The 16,163-nt window shown below is 45.3% G+C and overlaps 2 protein-coding genes across 2 annotated transcripts; both read left to right on the top strand.

Annotated features, from left to right (window-relative positions):
* The first annotated feature begins 957 nt into the window (after positions 1-957).
* Positions 958-5,826, top strand: LOC124708128 (phosphatidylinositol N-acetylglucosaminyltransferase subunit A-like). The gene is made up of 9 exons (XM_047239814.1): positions 958-1,053; positions 1,713-1,847; positions 2,147-2,719; positions 3,006-3,160; positions 4,373-4,463; positions 4,563-4,679; positions 4,827-4,930; positions 5,235-5,325; positions 5,413-5,826. Exons 2-9 carry the CDS (start codon positions 1,725-1,727, stop codon positions 5,488-5,490), a joined length of 1,332 nt encoding a protein of 443 aa, XP_047095770.1. The 5' UTR covers positions 958-1,053; positions 1,713-1,724; the 3' UTR covers positions 5,491-5,826.
* A 1,990-nt stretch (positions 5,827-7,816) lies between these two features.
* LOC124647116 (protein RGF1 INDUCIBLE TRANSCRIPTION FACTOR 1-like) lies at positions 7,817-9,009 on the top strand. Its single transcript, XM_047187099.1, has 2 exons — positions 7,817-7,876; positions 8,356-9,009. Exons 1-2 carry the CDS (start codon positions 7,817-7,819, stop codon positions 9,007-9,009), a joined length of 714 nt encoding a protein of 237 aa, XP_047043055.1.
* Positions 9,010-16,163: the final 7,154 nt, after the last annotated feature.

Here is a 16,163-nt window from a genome sequence, read left to right as displayed (position 1 = left end):
GAAGAGGATATACGTCGGGCGTGTTCAACAGGCACTCATCTCTCCCACCATGCTCTTAGCCACCTCATGGAGCACAAGGCACATGCCACCAGGTACCTTGCGGTGAGCCCTCGGTGCAAAGATGTCATGGTTTACTGCCTTCCTGAAAAAATATTACCTTTGAGGAGCCCGAGAATTGGGTTCTTGTTGTGGTGCTCATTCTGGTGGTGATGACGACGATGAACATCATAACGATGGTGTATATTTTGGAAGTAGCTAAGTTTGATGAACACTGACGCCAAGTATGTATATTTTGTGTGCTTACTAACCCCTCGTTCGATAAACTTGTGTTGCATCACGAGCAGTTGTTTGTGGACTCGTGCTGCAACAATCTAATCCACTGCTAGAACTAGAACTATATTTATGTTGTTGTTTATGTGCTATATATCAGCTCTGCCTAAAATGATATTTTCTCGAACACCCTTATGTGAAGTGTTGATCATTTTAGTAAGCTCACCACAAAGCGAACGTGGTAACAACCAAAAAGCGAACATGGTAACAATACACGAGAAACGTGTCGTAACCAAATGCATATCCAAAACGTGAAACACAAAAAAGACCAAACCAAACGACGTGGACCGTGCTTCTCGTAGGATGCTCAATACAACTTGTTGGCAATCAATCTACTTGCACAACGTGACTTTTATGTCGCATAACCTTCTATAGCTTTTACGGAGCCAAGTTTCCCAGATACAAGGAAAATCTGTGAGCAAGCAAACTGACCCCTATAGACTTTTCCTATCCAAAATTAGTCATTCTTTGATGAAATATACCACCACATGACAAGAAATACTTTTTTCGTGAAACATGACTAGAAAGACTATTACACATAGATCCCTGGGTAGGAAATGACCGAGCTGCCCTTGAAAGGAAAGAAAGGTATGTGGCACCACCCAGGTCAGACTCGTCCGATCGCCTCCTCTGTTCGTCGTCCACATCTCCCGTAAGCACGCGCCCTGGCGGCCGGCAGCCGGCAGCCGGCGGCCAGCGACCAGAACACAGCCGGAAGAGCAGGTGCGCAACATGTCCCCCTCTCTCCCCCTTCTCTCCTCCTCCTATGCTCCAGACCAGGAATGCATAGACATATTGGAAACCCTAGGTGTGGGAGATGAATTTTCTCCGAGATTGCGGGGATTGAGGGGGCGAAGATGGAATCGATCAGTAGTTAACCATTTTTATGGAAGAATCGAGAGAGGGAAGAAGTATAGTGAGTAAATGGAGCTGGCCGGAGGTGCAGGCCGCAGCCTGCGTGTTTGGGAGGCCTCCGTTGCAGGCGGCGATCCTGCTGGGTTAGTAGTGAAGAAACTGTACATAGATATTGTATTAGATAGCATACCCCTCCGTGTTAAGGTAGCATTGTTTCCTTACTGTTTAAAACTGGGACTGGGAAAGATTTGCTGATACATGTTGCCATGAGAAGACTACTGCTCTTGTTGTTTTGCACATTTCCTTCGTATGTTAAATAACAGTCATGCATTTCTAGATTTTTTGATTTATGTACGAATGCAAGAGTATGCTTACTGATGATACAATCATGCATCATGTGTATGAGTGTATGTTCAAAATTCATTTCCAGTTACTCTAGTGATTTAGCTGCTTTGTTTGGAGTCTCTTTTCCTTTAATGAATCTCGGTTATACTACACCATATGATATCTGTTTTTTGTTATTTCAGATTTCGCGCACAATGGATGGGATAAGCAGGAAGCACAGGATTCTTATGGTGTCTGACTTTTTCTTCCCAAACTTTGGTGGTGTGGAGAGCCACATATATTATCTATCGCAATGCCTGCTGAAGCTTGGCCATAAGGTCTTTCCCGAATAGACTATTTACTATCCTGCTCTGCTGCTCATTTATGGTTTAAGGATGTTAGATGAGCTAATACATATGCATTTGATTTGTCCACTCTCATCAGTCTACAGTCTAACCATAAATGGAACATTTATACTGAATTTGTGAAGCATGCACATAGTTTCTGCTTGAGGCTGCACCTCTTTTTAGATCTTACCTTCTAATGAACACAACGAGCATAATAAGCTTGTACAAAGTAACTTATGGTACCAATTTCTGTGATAACTTTTGAACAAATTCAGTGTGCTTTTCTGTAGGTTGTTGTCATGACACATGCATATGGAAAACGTTCTGGAGTACGATATGTTACTGGTGGATTGAAGGTTTATTATGTGCCATGGAGACCTTTCTTGATGCAGAATACACTGCCTACATTGTTCATGACATTTCCAGTTATAAGGACCATTCTTATTCGTGAGAGGATTTCTGTTGTGCATGGACATCAGGCCTTTTCAACCCTGTGCCATGAAGCCTTGATGCATGCTAGGACGATGGGGTACAAAGTCATCTTCACAGACCACTCGCTTTATGGTTTTGCCGACGTTGGAAGCATTCACATGAATAAGGTGCTGCAGTTTACTCTTGCAGATATTGATCAGGCCATATGTGTGTCTCACACAAGCAAAGAGAACACTGTCTTGAGGTCAGGGATATCTCCAGAGAAGGTTTTCATGGTCCCTAATGCAGTGGATACTGCAATGTTTACTCCCTCCCCCAACCGCTTAAGCCGTGATGAAATCATCATTGTTGTGATAAGTAGATTAGTTTATCGAAAAGGTGCTGACCTTCTTGTTGAAGTCATTCCAGAAGTATGCCGTCTGTTTCCAAAGGTGGGTTATAACTACAGCTTCTCTTTACATGAGCCATGCATGAAATAAGTGAAGGTGAATTACGTGCGTGTATGAAGGCCAAACAGATTATTTATTCAGCATATAGCACACTATTCTGATTACTATCATCCTTTCTGGTATGATCTGTATAAATTACCTGACAGTTCAGCTTCATAGAATTTTTTGCTTTGTACATTATCACGTTCTTGCATCCTTACTTTCTTACTCTTTGTTGTTTTGGATCTCACTTGTGTTCCCTCAATTAATAAATCTATGAATTTGTTAGGTTCGCTTTATTGTTGGAGGTGATGGTCCAAAACGTGTGCGACTTGAAGAGATGAGGGAGAAGTTCTCCCTTCAGGATAGAGTTGAGATGTTAGGGGCTGTACCTCATGCTCAAGTACGATCTGTTCTGATATCTGGTCATATATTTCTGAACAGGTAGCTTTCTGAATTTTCATTGTTTTGTTATTAAAGTATTGTTTCTTTCATACATGTGCTTTTTCCCCGTGTTCTTCTGTATTTCTAGTTTTCCATTGACTATATGATACCATGGTGCGTTGCATTAGCCTGCTTGTTCCAACTTTCAGTTTGTTTGCTACTAAAGAATTGTTTTTACTAAACTTGTCTGTTGAATCCTCAAAATTCGAAGGGTTCTGAGGAAATGATCACTACCATTACCCAGGGTAGCTAAAATTGCTGTATTTGAATGTGTGGAATGCTTAACGCGCTCCTTGAACATCTACGTTAAGCCACATCGGATCCAGTGGATCTTTTCTGCACTTGTCATCCTTGTACCAGATTATTGTATTGTTGTTGTGAGCTTCTGGTTCTTGAAAAATGTACTTAAACTATCATTTAAGTGAGCGCTCTGATGTTGAGGGAATTTTTCTTCTGGAACTTTTAAGTATATACTCCCTCCGTTCCATGTTACTCTGCATATAAGGTTTGGTCAAAGTCAGATTTTGTAATGTTTGACTAAATATGTGTGAAAATAGCAACACTTATGATACCGGATGTATATGATATGAAAGTATATTTCATCATGATTCTAATAACAAAAGAAGCCCGGTGACCGGGTGTATACTTGACACGTGTCACATCTAGCAATCCACTGTTACCATCATTGTTGGGTTAGCAAACCACATCAGCACTAACAACACTTCCAAATCACGTAGGACCCACCTTTTGAATTCAAATAGTGGGCCAGATGCACTTTCAAATCACGTAGGACCCACACCAAGTACGCTTAACGATGGATAAGACAACGTCAAGGCAACAGATCCAGTTGACGAGAACCGGATCTCAATGCAGATCGTGTGGCATCTAGAGGGTGCTCACGTATACACCTAGTCACTAAATCCCCTCTCATTCTAATAATGTTGATTTGATATAGTAAATCTTAATATTCTTACCATATAATCAGTCAAAACTTTACGGAGTAATACGGAACAGAGGGAGTATTGCATGGATCCAATGCAAACAGAAAAAGAAGAGCTTTGTCGTTCCTTTTTTTTTCCACTTCTAAACATAATCTAATATTATTTGGGAAACTCGAAGGTGGATAAGTTAACCTTGTTTATGACAGCTGAGTAGAGTGCAGTTGTTAACCATAGTACTGCAGTTCTGAAATTTAACCTTTCCTTATTGTAGTTCGCTTACAGAAGCATTTTGCATAGCCATTCTGGAGGCAGCAAGCTGTGGACTGTTGACAGTTAGCACTAGAGTCGGAGGGGTTCCAGAGGTATATGTCCTTTACGAGTTTAATGTTTCTTTTGTCGACAACCATAAATCTCAGCTAGTTGGACAGTATGCAGCTCCCTACAAACGATTCTTTTTTCAGGTTCTGCCAGATGACATGGTAGTACTTGCAGAACCAGATCCAGAAGATATGGTACGAGCTGTCAGGAAAGCTATTGACATACTTCCTGGCATAGATCCCCAAACTATGCATCTTCGGGTGAGTTTCGACTACACCTGGCTCCGGGCCTTGCTGCACATTGGCCCCCTGTCAGAAATGGGCATCCTGCATCAGCTTTTTTTTCCTTCAGTACAAACTTCATATGCAAGTTGTTTCATGCTTATTCAAATCTAACGTGCATCGTAGATGAAAAGACTCTATAGTTGGGATGATGTGGCCAAAAGAACAGAGATCGTGTACGACCGTGCAATGCAGTCCTCACACACAAATTTGCTAGACCGTCTTCCCAAGTGAGTATAAGGCAGAACACGGACTGTAGTCTAATTTTCTGCCGTTTGAAAAAAAGAAGTTGTAGCTGAAACAATGGTTTTCCCTTTAGATCTTTATTACCGCAGTCGAATATATTGTCATTATTGCTGTCAAAGTGTTAGCTTGTATTTTCTACCATGTTCCATATATTGGTTAGTTCTGCAAGTCAATGTGTGTGCAGTAACACTTCTTTGTTGAGCAAATGTGTGCAGTACCACTATTGCAGTTTTTCAACGACATCAACATAGGGAAGCAACTAATGCATGTGTTTCTGTGATGGCGTAGATACCTCACATGTGGAGCTTGGGCAGGCAAACTGTTTTGCCTTGTGATGATCATAAACTACCTCGTATGGTGCCTCCTAGAATTTCTGCAGGTATAGTTCTTTTACCCATGTTTTTTTCTTAATTTTTTCCCCGGAGATTTGATGAAATTGTAATAGAGCTTATTCGGCCTCTCGCAGCCAGCCAAAGATATCGAAGAAGTCCCAGATATAATAGGGCCACTACACTGTCAGTTACATTCAGTCGATGATGACTAGCGCGAGGGAATACGATTTGGGCTGCCATCCATTTTGGCCTGGAGGTCATGATATATCTACTTTGGCTGGCGCCCGCTCGGACTGAAAGAGAATAGGCCGTTTTTCACCAAAGAGGGACCGCTCATAGCGAAGGGGTGTGATCTATGAAAATCACACCATAATGCGGTATCAATTTGCACCGAAATGTGTTGCGTGAAAGCTAATGGTTGTCAGTAGTAATGACTTTATTGTGTGTGATGTAATTGTATGTTGTCAGTAGTAATGATTCTCTTGTCTGATGAGTAACATGGATCAAACAATACAGTTACATCACAGAAAAGAGCTTTTCCTGGTGCAACATGCATGACCATTGTCTGTTAACCATCAAACGGCACACAATGTACTCGTTGGGGCACATCACTTTGTTTACCTCCGATTGCCTTTTATTTGTAACAACCGCAGCATTTATTGCTATTGGGTATTGATTCTTTTTAACCTGGTTACTGGGTATTGATTTAGGCAGCAGTGAAAAAAAAAATCGTTTCAACTGTGTACCGTATATGATCACCATGCTGATTTGCATACAAATGTTGTATGCACATAGTCTGGTGAATGCGCGCCTGTGGCCCGCTGCCTTTTCCCTCCGTCTGAGATGTGAGATTGGTCTGCATAGGCGACCCCCTTCCTCCCACCTAGCCTGATGTGGTGGCAAATTTTGAAACCACAGGTGCTCTTTGATGCGTGACTCATGGCCCCACTTGGCCCTAAACTGTATGTCGAGAGGTTGGGTGCTTCTCGGTAGGATGATGTCCGAGTCCCACGTGGGAAGGATGAGGTGGTAGATGTTGATCATATATGGGGACAACCCTTATCTCTACGATGCGTGACATTAGGGAGGTATGATTTTTTTTCACCTTTTCATGTAAAAAGCAAAATGTTGCAGGTACTAGGGAGGTATGCTTCAAATGTTACATCCATGTTGCAAGTTGTTTTCGCTCTGTTGTAAACAGCTGCTTCTATGCTGCAAATGTTGCAACGATTTTTCTTAGCGAACTGCCGTGACCAATGAGGATATGTTAATATTGCACTATATGCATACAAATTTGCGTACGAGGGTTTCATGCTAAAATGGTCTAACTATCTCGACCATGCATTTAATTAAGATGAACATGGAGGTGGATCATGAGGGTCTCATCCAGCCTGACCGACGCCTAGCCATAGAAACCATAGAAATTTGGATATACAGTAAATCATACTATTTCTTATTCTTCTCTTTAGGTCAGGAAAGGGAATATGATTTTTTCGATGGGAGACATATGAAATTTTGAAATAGAAGTAGGTTTTTTTTTTGACATTCAATACCACATATATTCATAATAATAAATAGTACATGGTAGAGATACACGAGCTGTCTCCAGCGATTACAAAATAAAGTCTAAAAGATACTAGCAAATCTTCGAGGTCTTCAAACTCTTTCTTCTTCCAAGACATAATCTTATACTTTTCTGAAGGCAGCCAAAGATAGATAACAAACCATAGACCTGTAAATACCAACGAAGGTTCTCCCATAATTTTAATTTGAGCCGCAATGCCAAGGCTGCGTGCACGCGCGCAACCATTAAAGTAGTCAATCAACATCGGCAAGAGTACCAACACCAGTATGTCAGGGAATAAAAACCGATCTGCCTTGTCGACGTTGATGGAGAGCCGAGAGTATGGATCACCATTGTCGAGGACGTAGCAACCGGGATAAAAACTGCGAGGATAATCCTCCTCACAGCAACCATGAGAAAAGATCCAAGATCGATCTGGCGAAGTAAGATCTGAACACCCATACCTAGATAATTGTAATCTTTCAGCACCACCATTGACGTCGGGAAGGAGATCTCGTCGTCGAACGAAAGGCCGAAGATCACTTATTGCAGACGATGCCATCTCCATTGCGGGGAAACCAACAAGAAAACGACGGCCAAAAACCTAACATAGACTACTGAAAAGACTACTTTTATTGAAAACTCCACTCATAGATCGAGTTCCCCACTCCTCCCGATGCCGGCGAAGCCGGCCGGAGGAGGGGGAATCGATCTATGGATTTTAGTGATAGAGAGAAGGAGATTTTTTTACAGTAGATTCAGGACATCTCTTAGGGACAAGGAGACTCTTCCCCATTCTTGAATGGGCCCATCCATATAAGCCCGGCCCACCAGTCCACCACCCACCCCTCGTTCCATTCCGCTACTGCTTCCGCTTCAAGCTAGCCGAGCCACGCCGCCTCTTCTTCTGGAATCTGGACTCTTCCTACCAACCGCCGGCTCCTGGATTCCCCCTTGCTGTGCGGCGCGTGTCCATGGCGATCGACCACGACTCCCCGCTCAAGGAGCCTGGCCTCAAGCACCGCAGGATCACGGTAACCCCTCCTGCCTGCGACGCACATTCCCCATTTCTTGCCCTCCTCTTGCTTGCGCCTCTGCTCCGCGTTCTTGATTCGCCGTGCTCCCTCTTTCGGGCAAGAAACGGGTTCTTTGTTCGTTATTTGTCGTCGCATTGGGCGGATTGCTGGTACTTAGGGTTTCGGGCGAATCCTGTGAGCAATGGCGATGGATGCAAGCCTGCTACTTTTATTTTCCGCTACAAAACCCTCCTTGGAGTTTTGTCCCTCCCTTCCCCTCCGTTCTAGGCGTGCGATTATGTTCTTGCATTCTTCCTTGCGTGCAGCATTTGGTTGAAGACTTGGAATGATTCTCCCTCTCATTTGGTTGTGAAAATCAGTTCTTCATTCTCTCCCTCATTTGGTTGGTCCATTCCCGCGGACGAACACCTCGTGCGCATGGTTTCGAGGAGAGCTGCTTCTTGACCAATCAATCTGTGGTCGTGTGGCGTGTGCAGGAAGGTGACGGCGATGAGCCGGATGCTGCGGGGTCGGAGTCGGAGTCGGAGGAGCGGGTGGTGTCGGCGGCGCACGGCGAGCGGGGGCCTCGGTGGCTGCGCGTCCTGCTGACGGCGCGCTTCTACACAACCTGCGAGGCGCACTCCCACACGCGCCGGGGCGGCGAGCGCACCATGTTCTGCCTCGACTGCGCCGCCGCCGCGGGCGCCGGCGCGCTCTGCGGCCTGTGCGCCGGCCACGCCCACCTCGGCCACCGCGTCATCCAGATCCGCCGCTCGTCGTACAGCAGCGTGGTCCGCGTGTCGGACGTCCGGGGGCTCGTGGACATGGACGGCGTGCAGACCTACGTCATCAACGGCGCGCGCGTCGTCTTCCTCAACGAGCGCAGCCTAGGGCACGGCCACAGCCGCCTCAAGGGCATCCACTACGCCTGCGTCACCTGCCGCCGCGGCCTCCGCGACGCCTGCTGCTTCTGCTCCCTCGGCTGCAAGGCCGCCGCCGACGGCAGCACCTACTCCTACTCCCCGTCCCCGTCCCTGCTGTGCAATGCCTATGACCAGAGCTGCACGCCGCCGACACCGCTGCTCGCGATGCCGCTGCACCGGCGCAAGGGCATTCCACACCGGGCACCCTTCGGCAACCTCGTCGTCTGACTTGCTACTAGCCCAGCTGCTGCAGGATTGCAGTGAATTTTTGACAGGAAAAGGGGGTGGGTACTGAGTAGAATTTCATTACTGCTGAGATATTGCCACATCATTAGGACAGGAAATCTTATGCTCTGCAACTTCTAGTCTAGCCTTTAACTTTGGTAATGTTCTTGGTTGTCATAAGAAATTTTGGGTGTCATGACAAATTGCTAGCATGAGCAGTCTGGTGACAGTGGAGTAGTTTTCTGGTGACTCTTGCAGTAGATCTGTATGTAAGCATGGTTGCATGCTAGTAGAAGAGGAGATTGGAGATGGGAGCATGTTGCTAAATCATGTTCAGCTACATGGAGAGGGGATATTCCGCAACTAGTTGCGCCCGCACCCCATTTTTTGTTGTGACACTTCTAAGTTTCACAACACATGGTTGCATGCTAGTAGAAGAGGAGATTGGAGATGGGAGCATGTTGCTAAATCATGTTCAGCTACATGCTTCAAGATTGTGTTTTGTGTGTTTTGCCGAGTCTGTTGCTAGAACTGAATCATTTTTGAGGCATCTGCAAATTTCCTGGCATTGTTATTGCCGTTTATCATGCAAATGCCCCACAGCAGTTTCTTGACATTGATGTGTTACCATTTTTTCGGAAGCATGTTGCTAAATTAAACTTTGAATCCATTTCCTCTGATTGTACAGATCATGCCTTGATTTAGGTCTTCTTTGAATCATGCGAAATTGAAATATTCAGTCCGATCCAAATTAATTGACTTAAATTTATCTAGATACGGATGTATCTAGACACCTTTGTTGACTAGATACATATGTGTCTAGATAAAAGTTGAGTCAATTAATATGAATCGAAAGGGTACTTTGATATGAATTTGTAGATCACTGATTTCTAACAAATTAAGTTGTACCACCTTCCTCCTAAAATAAGCTTCTCACTTTTATGTAGACGCATTTTGTTTATAAATATATCCGTATCTTAAAAAAGCTGAAACACTTAGTATTTTAAAATAGAGGGAATATTTATTTGATTTCCAGACATCAATCTGCAATGCTGTACTTGAGGGGACGGCGTATAGGTTTGCACTGCGAAAATCTGCAGGTCGACTGAGATACTATGAGAAATTCCTGATCAAGTAATCGTGCAGTATTTTTCTGCTTGTGCATTTTTTAACAAAAAGTTCATATGGGCAGATGCATTGTTCACTAGCAAGAATAGTGTTTTTTTACTCTTTAGCCTGTCGACAAAAAAAAGACTTTATCTGTAGGAATAATGGTGCGAGCAATCCCTACATGTTTGCTTATTTTATTCCGCAGGCCACATGACAGTATTTTATTTTATTTCCATGAAAATGGGCGAGTGCACATTGTAATCGGACATTTGTGACATTTTTTTAGAAATGAGTATAATTTTCTTTTGGGCGAGTCGTGGTGCTCTTCTGAGCTTGAAGAGGGGGCATGTTATATGATGATTTTGTTATGTATGATCTCTGTTCCAAAGAAATGTAGTTTAGCTCTTTAAACCTCTGCATGATCCACAATGGACAATGACTACCACGGTAGGTGTTATTATCTTAACGCAGATCATGGCTTAAGATGGCGACTAGCCAACTGAATTTGGATCAAGGAACCCACTCACAGTCACAATTTTTCTGCGTTGCCTACCGAGGAAATTATTTGAACACAAAGGACAGCGTGATAACAAAAACTTGGATCAAAAATTCAAGGTGCGATTAACTGCGTCACACTGGAATCAACATCGCTTTGCACTACAAAGCCTCACCTTCTCCACTCGGCTTTGTATGTAGCCTTACTACAAGGAGCATCAACATTGCAACTAATTGTAGCAACAACAAGGATGACAACATAAATTAAAAGCACAAAACAACAATACAATTTGAAGTACTTAATTGTCCCACAGTTCGAGAACCCGAGTGTTAGAGTTGGGCATTGCGAGCGACACCGCTGCTTGGGTCCCAACAATACAACCCGTGACTTTGCCTGTACCCACCCGCAAATATCCATGGGCAGAAAATGCCTTCCAAATCCAGGTGGTATATTCATTTTCCATATCTAAACAAACGATCCCATTCGAACACAGGTATACATGCTTGCTAGAGATAGCTGCAGTAGTTTCATCTTCTCCAGGCAGGCGATTTGCACCGCACATTCAACATCCTTCCATAGGAAGAATAGCTGAGAAAAGAAGGTAAGAGAAAAAAACACATCGAAGACACGAGAAACTAAGTCCATGTTGTAATTTCTATAACAAATTACTAATTCCTGGTGCCTTCTATGCGCATCAATATAAATTTTAATCCCATTTATGTAGGAACACAACCAATAATACACACGGTCATGGGATTTAATTGGAGTAAAATTAAAAACAAGCTATTCATCGTTTCCTTGAGAAAGCCTTGCTCCTTTTATAGAAGACTCTAGTGGTGGACAGTGACTTGAAGTAACACGCAAGGGTCCTCCGGTAGATCAATAGATAAGAATCCCTTGGCTACGATCGTAGTCCTCGGGTAGGTCAGAGACCATGGGACCTTTATTCATTATTAAAAATTCATTCATGAAATCATGCTATTAGGCATTGGCTAGGGTATTGATCCTTAAAATTGATGTGACATTAAGCTTGGTTTGAATGGATTCGAAATTAAAAGTGACTGAATGATACTTATGCATTAGATTTCGGGCTGATATTTTTCATCCTCTTTTGAGCACTTAGTGTTAGGATGATCTCCACGTCACCGATCCCAACGGATCGATAACACCCTTGACCTCGTCCGCGCCCTGATCGGGGGCGCCCAACCCGTTATGGTTCGTGGGCCCCTGTGACCTGCGCTATATAAAGAGGTGGGGGCCGGGGTACGTTGTACGAGGTTCGTCGCGCCGCCAGTCACCCCACCGACATCCCCTACCGATCTAGGGTTAGCGCAGTGCTCACGGGAAGCTCTGCCACCGCCGCCACCGCACGCTCACGCCACTCGCGCCGTCGCCATGGACAACGGCTCGAGCTCCTCCTCGAAGGGAGAAGGTACACTGTCTCTCTCTCTCGATCTCTCTCGGATCTCGCAGCACACATACAGTTATAGTATTCTACCGTTAGCATCTAGCCTAGAAGATCCAACGGATTCTACATTGGTATCAGAGCTTCCTAGTTCTAGATGTTTTTCGGGTAGATTGAAACAGCAAACCCTAGATCAACCCCTGTAATCAAAGAAATAGAAAAAGTAACCGGCCGACGCCCTCGGGCTCGCCGGCAAAGTATGCGCCGCCGCAGGGCCGCGCCGTTCCTCTCGATCCAGGTGCGCATCGGCAAGCCGAGGCACCTGGAAGAAGAACCACCTCACCTCCACGTGCTGCTGCGGCGGCTGTGCGAGATGGGGCAAAGAAAAGCTTACCAAAAGTGGCAGTGGGGCTGCGCGCCGCCACTGCCGAAAGACACCGGCTGCTGTCGGCAAAGAAACTAGCGCCGCCTCTGCGCCGCTTGACGGCAACGCGCCCACCCTCGGGTGCACGCGCCGCCGCCAACAGGTACAGGGGGGCGCCGCCGCGTGTACTTCTCCGCCATTGGCCGTCGAGTCATCTGGTGGTGGGAGACGTGGGTGGTGGAAAGAAAAGGGCGGGCGGCGCCGTCGGCCAGCCGGCAGCAGCCACACGGCCTCGTCTTGGACGAGCGCGCGGGAAGCTGCTGCGGGGCGCGACTGCGTACCGCCATCGCCGGCAAGCAGCCGGAGCCGCGCGTGCGAGCGGGCGGGGCGAGCCAGCGCTTCTCCGCCGCCGCCGCCGGACAGTGAAGAGAGACAGGCTACGGGGGGAAATGGCTGGGTTAGGGTTTTTTCGGCCGTTTGGCCGTTTTTTATACCCAGCGAAAGTAAAGGGCAGCCGACGGATCGAATCCGACGGCCAGGAGTGCCTCCGCGTCGGCACCGTGTGCGGGCCGCGTGGGCTGCGCTGGCCAGGCCGCGGGCGGGCCGGAGGAAGGCCGCGGCAGCATGCCGCGTTAGCAGGCCGCGCTGCGTGCGGGCCGCGTCTGCTGGCCGTGTGGGCACAGCGTCTGCCAGCCGCGTGGGCGGCGCGTTGCTGCGCGTCGCTCGCCGTGTGCGGGCCGCGTGGGCCGCGACAGTAACAGACAGTTAAAAGTTTTTGACAGTTTTATTAATTACAGAGGCGTTTTTAGGCAGTTTTGGGTCATTTTTGGCCAAAATTTTGTCTAGTTTTTTCTGAATAAATAGGACCAACGAAATATTTGTTCAGAAATTAAAAAGTAAAAGAAATGCCTCTGAAAAGTTCAAAGTTTAAAGTTCAAAATTCATAGTTTCCGCTGCAAATAGTAATGATATGTGCATTTATCTCTATTTCCGCCCAACGGTGATATAGTTTTATTTGCATTAACAGTTGCATGTTTTAATTCGGTCCAACGTTGGATTATAATTTGCAATTGTACTGTTCTCACTTCTTTGTGGTTTTTAGGAGGGTTCTACTTGATGAGCTGCATCAAGGATGTTCCCACCCTTAGAGGAGATAACTACACAGAATGGAGGAAGAAGGTGGATTTCGCCTTCGTCTGTGCTGAGGTGGACTGGGTGGTTGACACACCGCAGCCCATCAAGCCTACTAACCCGTCAGAGCTGACGGGGATACTGATGATGCATGGGCTAAAAAGAAAATGGACCATGCTCCTGTGGAGATGTCCTACACCCTAGAGAACAGAAAGTGGCAGACTGCCAACAAAAAGTGCATGGCATTTATAAAGAATACAATTGAGAACGTCATTGTGGGCTCAATTACAGAATGTGCTTCCGCTGGGGGTACCTAGAAAAGATAAAGAGCCAGCTTCACCGGTTCTTCAAAGACATATGCAACCCAGCTGTTGAAGCAACTCGGTGACGTAAAAGTATACTCGGAGGTGCACATGGCATCGTGGAGCACATCCTCAGGATGAGCAACCTGGTCGCAAAGCTGAAGCCCATGGATGCTGACCTGGAGCTGAAGCCTGCACTTCTGGTTCACTTAGTGATGGCTTCATTGCCACAACAGTTTGATAACTTTGTCATCAATTACAACATGAGCCCTGAGAAATGGGACATTGAAAAGACCATTGCCATGTGTGTGCAAGAGGAGGATAGACTCAAGGCACAGAATGGAGGTACCATCAATTATGTGAAGGACAATAAGAAAAGGCCCTTCACACCAAGCAACAATGGTTCTCCTTCAAAGCCATATGCAAAAGCCCCAATGCAAGATCATCGAAGTTCCAAGCACAGTAGCATCGCCAGTGAACAAAGACCAAGTGCCTTCATCAGTCGAAGACTCGGGCACTACAAGAAAGACTGCCCGCATTGGCTGAAAGAATTAATGGCAAAGAAAGGTAACAACTTAGTTTCCTTTGTAAATGAATCCCCGTATACACAGTTTTCGAAATCTACTTGGTGGATTGACTCGAGTGCAACTGTTCATGTTGCAAATTCTTTACAGGGATTCCATTCGACGAGGACTATGAAAAGAGGCGAAGGATGCGTTGAAGTCGCGAATGGAATTCAAGCAGAAGTTGAAGCTGTTGGCGACATCCTCTTGGAGCTAGCTGATGGCTTGACTATTCTGCTTAGAGATGTCTTATTTGTTCCTTCCATACATAGAAATTTAATAAGTGTATCGCGCTTAGATAAAGACAGTTATCAATGTTATTTTGGACATGGCAAATGTGCCATATGGTGTAATAATTCTTATGTTAGGGTTGCTATACTCCATGATGAGCTTTATTTATTGTCTTTGCGTGAAAAAGTATTGTCTGTGTGTAAAGTGAATGAACAAATACCCTCGTCGGAAAAAGAAGGAAAGAAAAGAAAAAGAACTGATGAATCATCGAAATTATGGCACTGTCGCCTAGGCCATATTTCGAGGGGGAGAATAGAAAGACTCGTTAAAAATGATATTCTTCCTCCATTAGAATTCTCAGACATAGAACAGTGCATCGATTGCATTAAAGGAAAATTTGTAAAGCAAATTAAAAAGGGTGCAAATCGAAGCACGAAGCAACACTAGAAATAATTCACACCGATATATGTGGACAATTTCCGTGAAAAGTGTGGATGGCTATGATTCGTTCATAACATTCACTGATGATTACTCCCGATATGGTTATATTTATCCAATAAAAGAAAGAACGAAGCGTTGGATAAATTCAAAATATTCAAAGCTGAAGTTGAAAATCAGCATGATAAAAGAATAAAGATAGTCGGTCTGATCGTGGAGGGGAGTACTACGGTCGACATACTCCATATGGCCAAGTCCCCGGACCTTTTGCAAGGTTTCTACAGGAGACTCGGAATAGTCGCCCAGTACTCGATGCCGGGCGAACCTCAGCAGAATGGGGTAGCTGAAAGGCGCAATCGTACCCTTATGGATATGGTGCGCAGTATGATGAGCTATTCCACCCTACCATTGGGATTGTGGATTGAGGCGTTAAAACCCGCTATTCACATTCTAAACAGAGTACCAAGCAAATCGGTGCCCAAAACGCCGTATGAGCTATGGACAGGGAGAGTGCCTTCTCTAAACCACCTGAAAGTGTGGGGGAGCCCCACCGAGGTCAAAGAATTTAATACAAATATCGCAAAGTTAGATACCAAAACAGTCACTGCCATTTTATTGGCTATCCCGAAAAGTCAAAAGGTTATCGTTTCTACCTGTCCGCAGAAATACACAAAGTTTGTGGAAACGAGACATGCTGTCTTCTTAGAAGATGAGATGATCAGGGGGAGCATGGTAGCTCGGAAAATTGATCTTGAGGAGAAGAGGGTGCATGCACCTAATCCGATGACTCAGGAGCCATTTTTTGCGCTACCATGTGCACCTGTACCGACGATCCCTGCGATTGCGGTGCAAGCGCCTGTTGTGACTCCACCCATGACAACGATGAGTGAAAATTCGGAACCCGTCCGTCAGAGCCGAATGAACCATTTGTTGAGCATGAAAGGGAGCAACAACAGCCTCCTCCAGAAGCTGAGCCACAAGTTGAGGAACAGAATGCTCAAGAGAATGTGGCCCCAAGAAGGTCTACAAGAGCTAGAAAATCAGCCATTTCGACTGCTTACAAAGTTTACAACACAGAAACAGTTCATATGGAAGGTGATCCCACTTCATATGAAGA

Source organism: Lolium rigidum, chromosome 4 (genome assembly GCF_022539505.1).
Source record: "Lolium rigidum isolate FL_2022 chromosome 4, APGP_CSIRO_Lrig_0.1, whole genome shotgun sequence".
NCBI classification, from domain to species: Eukaryota; Viridiplantae; Streptophyta; class Magnoliopsida; order Poales; family Poaceae; genus Lolium; species Lolium rigidum.
Note: the sequence above shows the minus strand (reverse complement) of the source record. Positions and strands in the feature narration are given on the sequence as shown.